The following is a 9677-nucleotide window of genomic DNA, read 5'->3' on the forward strand; positions in this document are numbered from 1 at the left end:
TATAAAGTCAGGCACAGAAACACAGACATACCCAGACCCTTATACACTCAGGGACATGTGCATACTCTTACTCAAGTAGCAAGCAGATTTCAGCCATCTGGGTGGCCTGTTCTCTTTTTGACCTTGCCCAAGACTATCTCTCTGCTCTGTCCTGTGGAGGAGGAAATAAGTACACACTAGCGAAATAAGTACACACTGTCTGTGGACAGACCTGGACAATTTGGGGAAAGAGCATGCTGGCTATGGACAGAAGAAGAAACAGGGGAGGCAGGGAAGCCCAGGGCCTGGCTCCAGAGCTGACCTGAATGTCATCTGTGATGCTTTCCACCCTCTGCCCACTTCTCTCCTTGACAGCATCTCCATATCCTTCTGGTTCAACCTCCAAACATCTACCAGTTGTGTCTCTTCTTCATTCCCACTACCTCTTCCCCAGTACTGGTAACCTTTATCTCTTATCCTCTCCTGGTGTCCCCACCTCCAGTCCTTTCCCCAGTGTGCAGTCAGACATATCTCTCTTTGAAAAAAAACTTGTCGTCCTCTTGCCTAAAGTTCTGCCATGGCTTCCCATTGCTCTTAGGATATAGGTTTCCCCACTGGCTGCAGTCAGAACTTTCCCATGAAACCTTTCATAAATCAGAACGGTGTAAACTGATGGTATCCCTGCTTTCCGGAAGTTTGCGTTATGCCACTTTGCTTTTACAAAAGATCTACTTTAGTACTTGTTTTTGCCAGTCAAAAGAAATCTGAAGAGGATTTTTGCTTTTAGGAAGAAAGCCATTACCATACCAATGTAGGTCTGGCTACCACATTCCATTATTTGGCTTTCAATTCCTGGCGAGTGTCCCACTGGCCTCTCCAGTCTCAGCAAATGGCGCAAATCCTCTTTCCCCCCTGCTTCTCTTGCTGCCTACTACCACAGGGCCTTGTTACGTGCTATCCCCTTAGCCTCCACCTGGTGGGGCTGTTGAAGCAGGGCCAGCACAGGAAATCTTGACACCAGGTAGGGGTATGTGAGTAAGCACCTTCTCTTTTAATTCTTCACCTGTGCAGTGTTTACCTAAATCAAGATCTGCAGAGGAGGCAGTGGTAGAAACAGGCTTCTGCTGGGACCAAGCTTAGTACGGTGGCAGAGCTGACCCACCCCCTCTGATCTCCAGTGTATTACAAGAATATGCGAGGAAGAAAAATGGCGACTGACTGGTAATCACACAGACCACTTCACATGCTCATAGTGCAGGGGAATGGGGTGGGGGAGCTTCCTCAGTATCCAGCATTGCCCAGGTGATGTTCATCCTCATTCAGGGCTCCTTGCTCCTAGAGACTCATGCTGCCCCTACTTCTTTCTGGGTGTTGCTCTGGTTCCATTGGCATGATGACTGACATAGCCAAATTCTCAAGAAACAGCAGTCTCCCTGGCCAAAAGACAGCTTGGCCACCATGGACACACATCCTCTAATCACAAAGCTGAGGCTACCTTTCCAGAAGTGACCAACAGCTAGCACATTTTCCTTCTTCAAAAGGCAGCCACCATCTACTCTGCTAGAAGTGCAGTAAGCCCTAATGCATCTGTGTTTCCTGCTTCCACCTGGCCTTCTCCCAAATCCCCAGCTTTGTCTTCCATGTCCTTGCCAGCCTTTCTGCCCATCTCGGGTCTCTTGCAGCCAGGCTCTGCCTGACTTCAGGCAGTATGGAAGATCCAGTACACAAGGTCCCCAGAGCAAAGTCACAATGGTGTCTGACAGGCTTTAAGTGTCTGACTGGGCTGCTTCCTGGGACCAGATATTCTGGTGTTTTAAGTGTAAAGTCCACAGGGCTTGGGACTCTTGTCCTGCATGCTGTCCCATGTTCTTGAGGTAGTGCATCAGCTGGGGGGAGGCTAGAGGGGCATGAGGTACAGGAGATCTACTGAGGAAGATCCTACAGGGCATCCCTGGGATTCAGATGGCACCTTCTGGACTGTGATATGCAGTTACCTAGAGAGGGGGGCATATCATGGAGAACTCTAATCCAAACCCTCTTTGGTGACTTACCCTCTTCCTTCCTTCCTTCCTTCCTTCCTTCCTTCCTTCCTTCCTTCCTTCCTTTCTTTTATTTTTAAGAGAGAGAGAGAGAGAGTATGAGTGGGGGAGAGGAGTAGAGGGAAAGAAAGAGAATCCCAAGAATGTTCCATGCTCAGTGCGGAGCCTGACAAAGGGCTCGATCCCACGACTCTGGGATCACAACCTGAACCAAAATCAAGAGTCAGACACTCAACGGACTGAACCATCCAGGTACCTCTACCCTCTTTAAATTTTTTTTTAATGTTTGTTTATTTTTTGAGGGGCGGGGGAGAGAGAGAACATGCATGCAAGCGGGGAAGAGGGAGGCAGAGGCAGACTCCAGGCTCTGAGCTGTCAGCACAGAGCCCAATGCAGGGCTTGAACTCATGAGTCATGAGGTCATGACCTGAGCTGAAGTCGGCTGCTTAACTGACTGAGCCACACAGATGCCCCACCTCTACCCTCTTTAGAAACAGGAACATGGGGGCACCTGTGTGGTTCAGTCAGTTAAGCATCCGACTCTTGGTTTCGGCTCAGGTCATGATCTCATGGTTTGTGGGATCGAGCCCCACATTGGGCTCTATGCTGACAGTGCAGAGCCTGCTTGGAATTCTCTCTCTCCTCTCTCTCTGCTCCTAACCCCATACTCTGTGTGTGTGTGTGTGTGTGTGTGTGTGTGTGTGTGTGTGTGTGTCTCAAAATAAATAAACATTAAAAACAAAAATAAAAACAGGAACATGGATGAGCCTCTCAGATTGCTCTGGTTCAGGTTTGCTGGAACTTCTCTCTCTCTCCCCCGCCCCCCCCCACCCGCTTCGCCTTCATCTGCCTCCTCCTCACAGAAGTCTGCAGCGGCTGGCCTGGACGAAGCTGGGATGTGAACTCAGTGAGGCCATGACCACCATATTCTGGCCCCTAGTACCACACTTGCACACAACAAATGTTCAACCAACATTCGTGGAAGAGCTCAGGAGACTTCTGCCTTTCCTTCCTTCAGGGAGTAAGAGCATGTGACAACAGTAACAACGTGTCAGAGCAGTCAAAGTTACTGTGTGTCCAGAACTGTGCTACCAGTTTGATGTGTTTCAGTCCATTAAATCTTAACAATGGCCCACAAGGTAGGTTTTTACCAGCCTCATTTTCTAGGTAAGAAAACTGAGGTTCAGCTGGATAAAGCTGGCAGGTGGAGCTGAGACCTGAAACCAAAATTCCCTTATTCCTAGATTTTCAAGCTTTGATCTCTCTAAATCTGTTCTTCATCTGTGACCACTCCAGGCATAAAGCAGTTGCCCCAGCTAATAGATGCCCTTTCTTAACCTCTGTATACCTCTGTCGGAAGACCTCCCTGAATCCAAATCCAGAACACTGGGCAGGGGGATTCATGAATTTGGGTCACCTTGTGAGGACAATGGGACTGAGTTTGTGGTGGAGGACTGTACTTAGCCTTTTGATTTCCAGGGCTCTCTGGGACCCCAGGCCAGAGTTACTCAGAGTTTTTATCTCTTTGGGCTCCTCCTCTGTGGGTGCTCCAGGCCCTGAAGAAAGAGAACTTTGGAGAATGACTGCCAGCCATTTCATAAGGTCTGTCCTGTTTGCTTCTGCACATGGCACTCATCTGTTCACCACTGCCAGGCTCGCCAAAGTTGGACTAGACTGGCTCTGTCTTCAGTGTGGCCTTACAGGACATAAGGAAGCCATCTGGGGAAGCCAGCAGTGGTAGAGAGAGTAGACTACTAGCCCTAGGACATAACCCTCCTTGACCCTGGGGGAAGGGGAGGAAAGTTAGGGAGACCAGCAGCTGGACAGGCAGATGACCACATCATGCCCTTCTGGCCAAGTCAGATAGGGGTTCCACGGACTTCTTGACTTCCAGCTGCTGCCTCTCTCACCAGGAGGGGCTTTAAGCCCCTTACATCATCTGTTTGTCTAGATATTCACTACTGATCAGCCCCTGGAGCTGGTCCCTTACTGGGATACGCAGTGAGGGGTCTGGACGAGTCTTCAGTTGTCTACCACATCGGCTGACATAAGCATCCAGAAGGGTGGGCTGCGTGGACACCAGGTGTCGGGAACCAGCTCTGATCAAACAAACATCTACCGTCTGGCGTATGTGATTTGTCGTTTAGCCTCAAGCTCAGACATGCTATCTCTTTGCTCAACCTAGCGTGCTTGTCTCTGAGGCCTGTCAGATCTGCAACAACATGCTACACGGCACACCCTGCCTCAGAGCCCTCCGTGCCTCCTGTTTTTATGCAGGAACTCTGCCTTCCTCTGCCTGGCTGCCGTGGCTCCCGCCAGCTAGTTTACCCTATGACGCTGACCACCCGAGTCCTCACTGATTCCAAATCTGGCTGAACATCTGGCTGTACCTGATGCTGCACCTTTTTAAACTTAGGGTTACTTTCAATTTAATTTGTTTATTAGGGTAATTTCAAACAAAGTAGAAGAGTGTATTGAACACTTATGTACCAATCATCCAGCTTTAACAAGCATGGATGTCCCATTTTGTTTCATTTATACCTTACTCATCCCCTTCTACAGAATAGTTTTAAGGCAAATCAAACATTTAGTCCTTCCATATTTAAGTTTGCATCTCTAAAAGATAACAGCTTCTTTTAAAAGACAACTACATAAATAAACGTAAAGAAAAAAAAATTAAAAAAAAAATAAAAAATAAAAGACAACTACCATAACGTTATGGCACCTAAGAGAGTCAACAATACTTCCTCAATATCATAAATTATCTATTCTGTTCAAATTTCCCTGGTTGCCTAATTTTTAAATAATTGTTTTAATTATAATGTAGATAAAGCCAACTGCATTGCATTTGTTGTTGTTCCTCTTCTTTCTTCCTTGCAATTTATTTGTTGAAAAAATCATGTCCTTTGTCATTTAGAGTTTTCTGTCTTGGAATTTGCTGATTGTATTCCATGGTGTTCTTTTACAGGTTCCTCGGTCACTTGTATTTGCTATGAAATCATGATTATGAGAAAAATGTAAAACTGCAGATGTCCAGATCCCACCCTAAAAATGTATTCAGTAGGACTGATACAGGTGCTGGGGATCTCTGGTTTCCCTAGGAGCCGCAGGTGAATCTGTTTGCCTCATGTTTGGGAACTGCCAACCTACCTGACTCCTCTAGGATCGCAAATCTTCCTCAGTCACACCAAGTATCAGCAATGTAAGGTTCTAATCTCCAGTGGTGGGGAGTGGGAGCTGCTGCAGGAAGAGGCATTAGCTGTCTTTTGTGGGTTAGTTGAGACTCAAAGTGGGAATGCCCCAGGCAGGGCCTGTGCTGCCTCCTTCCTCTAACCCAGGTTAGGGAAACTCCTTAAGTTATCGGGACCTTTCCTGGCCTTGAGGGTGTCTAGGGAGGAGCAAGACTCTTGCTGTTGTGGCCCTTGAGGGTGTGTGTGCCATCCACAGGGTGAGTGGCTTCATCTGGGCCTGAGGGCTACATGCTGCTGACAGTGCCCCCTTTTGATGTGGGATGCTGAGGCGGGTGGGCCTAGCACAGAGGCCCACACACACCCTGTGCTCTTTCTTCTCTGAGGATCTTCTCTTACCCCCACTCCCCAGGACCAGTTGTCCCCGTAACTGCTGAGAGAGACATTTATTGGTAACAGCCAGCACCTCGCTGCCATGGCACACAGTAGTTGGAATGATCTTCTTAGCATCTATATCTGATCATTTCACCACTCTGCTCAACTCCCACCTAGGATTTCCCCTCACACTTCAGATCCACATTCCTCAACATGGCTGACAAGGCCTGCTATGGTCTGGCCCATGTCTACTTTTCCAACCATCTCTTTCTTCTCTTTCTTCTCTGCCCACACTGACCTTTCTATTGGTCCTAGAACAGGCCAGCCTCATTCCTACCTCAGGGTCTTTGCACTTGCCATTTCCTCCTCCAAAAATAGTTTCCTTCCAGCTCTTCACAGGATTCCCTCACATCTTCACTGAGATGTCACCTCCTCAAAGAAGCCTTCCCTGCTTACCTTGTGGAACCTAGCACCCCCTCATCACACTATACTCTTATCCTATTTTACTTTTCTTTATAGCAGGTATAATTACTTGAAACTATATAAATTTACTTGTCTCTTTAGTTTGTGGGTATTTTGAAGAGAGGGATTTCAATCATCTTATTCACTGATATACTCCAAGCAACTAGCAGGTGCTCAATAAATATTTGTTGAGTAAATTGGAAAGTGGATTGACACACAGAACATCTTCTCAGTCCTGCCTCCCATCTCCTTACACACACACACACACACACACACACACACACACACACACACAAAACAGGGGGAAGTTCTCATTAAGCTCACCATTTTTTAAAGTTTATTTATTTACTTTGAGAGAGAGAGAGAGTGAGCAACAGAGAGCAAGAGTGAGAGCAAGAGTGAAAGCAAGAGCGAGAGAGAGACAGAGAGAGAGAGAGCATGAGCCAGGGAGGGGCTGAGAGAGAGAGGGAGACAGAGAATCCCAAGCAGGCTCCCTGATGTCAGCGTGCAGCCTGACACAGGGCTCAATCTTACGAACTGTGAGATGATGACCTCAGCCGAAATGAAGAATCAGACGTTTAACCAATTGAACCACCCAGCCACCCTTGGGCTCCTAAAGAACCTGCCTGTGTCCTACCCCAATTTGCACGGGTGTCATTATGGTAGCCATACAGTTAGAAGCTGCACTCACGGGTCTTTTTTGGAGGCAGAAGGTGTTAGAGCACCAGATACCCCATGTGGAAATGTACTTCAAGGGAAAAGGAAGATTTGGGGCCTGGCCTTGGACAAGCTGGATTTCAAGTCAAATATGTTAGAGAAAACCATTTTATTGAACAGTAAGAAATCCCACTGGGGCTAAGAAGGACTGGGAATGAAGGAGCACGTGAGCCTCAGTGGTGGCGCCACCCAACTCTCCATTTTCTTCCTGCTCTGGGGAGCGGGTCTTCCTGGATTTCCTTTTTCTGCCTCCTGCCACTCCAGACAAGAGGCTCCCTCGGTAGACCCATATTGCTTTTTTCAGTTTAAAAAAGTCCAGCTCCTCTTGGTTTAATTGGTGACTGCTGGCAATGAATGACTCAGGGCAAGAGTCCATCTGATGGACTGAGTCCCTGCTAAGGACACTCTGAACGCTCCCTCTGCTCCTGCATCCTCCTTGGTTCAAAGAGTGCAAACTTTGCTTTCTTCTTCCTGAGAAGGGACTCTACAGGATTGAGTGGAGAAACATCAGGGTTTCTTCCAGGCCAGTTTTGGCTCTGGGATGTTCAGAGCAGGCTTTCATTTCAAATCTCAGCTTCTATGGCTCCTTGCCCATGGCCAGTTAGTATGGAAGGAGGCTCCTGGCTGAGGAAGGCTCAGACAGAATGGCTCAGGTTCTAATCTCCAGTGGTGGGCAGTGGGGGTTCACTTCAGGAAGAGGCATTAGCTGTCTTAGGCAGTTAAATGTTTGCCATTCCTGTAAAGTGGCTCAGTCAGCAAGCTTCTTTGGGGTCAGCCTCCTGCCACTGTGCTTCAATCGCCGAATTTTGGGGCTGGAGCAACCTACATCTTTGTTTGACTCTGCCATAGCTCGACGTCTTTTGGGAGCCTGGCTGGGAATTGGTTTCTCTGCTTCCATCTTTGCTGGGGTGGCCACAGGAGCATCCCCATAGGTCCGGTAGCCACCAACCAGGCAGTACGTCTCCCCATGCCAGCCCACCTGGGTTTCTCCACACCCTCGGTAGAGGACATGGTAGTGACCAGGTGTAGGAGAAGAGGGAGCCCCTGCTGTTGGAAAGAAAATCAGATCTAATCAGTCATTTCTGCTGTATACAGTGTCCTGCCAGGACCTCCCCTCTCATGTCTCTCCCAGTTTCTGGCTGAAGCCCTTTAATCTGCTTGGTATTCAAAACACAGCCTTGGCCAGTCACCCCAATGGGTCCCCTAGAGAAGGAACATGGCTGCAAAGGTGATTCTCTGGAGCTCATGGCAGCAGCAGGAGACCTGGAAATCTGTTCCCCATTCTCAGAGGAAACAGTAGAGCCTGAAAACAGTTGCAACCAGGATCCCCTCCATCTCTCCCTTCCATAGGGGGGAAATTCGTAAGGTCTGTAACTTCTGAAGGTTTAATGGAAATACCTTTCAAGTGTTGGAAAAAATAACCTAAAATAAATGGATTAAGAAACCCTCCCATCTCCTCTTGGGCAACTCCTCTTGGGCCCCATTCATACTGCCTGTTTCAACCACACTGTCCTCTAGCCCTCTAATATTTTTATCTAGATTAGAAAATGGCCAAATATTAAGGCAGAATGATCAGGAGGTTCAAAGCCAGATTCTGGGTAGCAAGTCTAGGCTCACATCAACCCAACCTCCTGGGACACCATTTCATCAACCCTCCAGTCTTGGTATCACTTCATCACTCTCCTTGGCTCTTTTGTTCTGCCCGTGCACATGACACCACCACCCTTACCCCAGTACTCAGCAGCTCCGTTTGGGGTGTGTTTGAGGGGCCCCATGTGGATGTTTACACGACAGCATGGTGAAGGTGCCTGGGTTTGAAGGGGAGGTTCATGAGCGGACCTCAACGGTTCTTCCTCAAACTGCTCCATTTCTTACTTGCCAACAAAAATTCGCTCGACTTTTGCTAAGAGGCCGATCAGGAAAGGGTCAGAATGGAAGCATCTTGTAGCCCAAAAGGGAAAAGCTACATTTATAAAGTTTAGAAGCTTTCTGAATAGTTGCCCAGGGATGACATTTTACGTGTCTTCGGCAATGAGCAGGAACACTGTGGGTCCCTGAGGGCTATTACTTACAGTTGGAGAAGCTCAGAGGTGTGGCGGGCAAGCCCCAAAGCAACATGTGGCAGCCATGTGAAGTTGTGTGTACACCAGTGACTCTTGTACAGATGCCTGGCCTATGCTTACCTGCTGTGCTGCCCTCCCAGGGGACAGAGGACAAATTAGAATGAATATAGAAGATCCGGTCAGACATTCTCTCTCAGGCATCCAAACAGACTGGTATCTGGTAGAGAACTGGTAGGGAAGCTTTCCTGAAAGCACCACGTTTGTGTAGTTACCCTGTCATGGTAACTGTGAAAAGGCCTGTGAGGTCATCACTACCCAGTGAGGTCACATAAGGAATCTGTGACTTGAGGGGCAGCTTTTAGGCTCTCTGAGTTTTATTGGAGGAGAGCAGAGTGGAGGCAGAGGAACACCCTGCCTGGGCCCTCCCATCTTTCTCCTCACCCAGCCACTTCCCGTGGAGCATACCTATAGGCCGGCACAGCCCCAGGGACCAAAAGAGGGCAAGAGAAACCCACATTCTGCCATTGGCTTGAGAGACAAGATTAACCTAAGACACAGCCTGGTTGTATGGTACTGACCCTAAGTATTCAATAGCTAGACAGGCAGAAATTTGTGTGGAAGGCTCCTTGGCAGTGGGCCTGAAAGACAAGTTAGATTTGGACCCATGGAGAGGTGAGGGAAGACATTCCAGCTGGGAATAATAAAAGCAAAGACAAGCTCTTACTGAACTTGTCATGCCCCAAATGTAAATTCACATACCCCTCACGTTTTTACAACTGAGGGCTCAAAAAACCAGGAGGTTAAGGGGCCTAGCCAAGGTTCCACAGCTAGTGGAGAAGTGTTCTGCTGGACGG

General features: G+C 48.2%; 1 protein-coding gene across 1 annotated transcript; it reads right to left on the reverse strand.

Moving 5' to 3' along the window:
- Positions 1-6374: 6374 nt before the first annotated feature.
- On the reverse strand, positions 6375-9397 carry DPEP2NB (DPEP2 neighbor). Its single transcript, XM_019455506.2, has 2 exons — positions 8944-9397; positions 6375-7807 (listed from the first exon to the last, which is right to left on the reverse strand). Exons 1-2 carry the CDS (start codon positions 9008-9010, stop codon positions 7509-7511), a joined length of 366 nt encoding a protein of 121 aa, XP_019311051.1. The 5' UTR covers positions 9011-9397; the 3' UTR covers positions 6375-7508.
- Positions 9398-9677: the final 280 nt, after the last annotated feature.

This window comes from Panthera pardus, unplaced genomic scaffold (assembly GCF_024362965.1).
Source record: "Panthera pardus isolate Hobbes unplaced genomic scaffold, ASM2436296v1 HiC_scaffold_19, whole genome shotgun sequence".
Taxonomy (NCBI): Eukaryota; Metazoa; Chordata; class Mammalia; order Carnivora; family Felidae; genus Panthera; species Panthera pardus.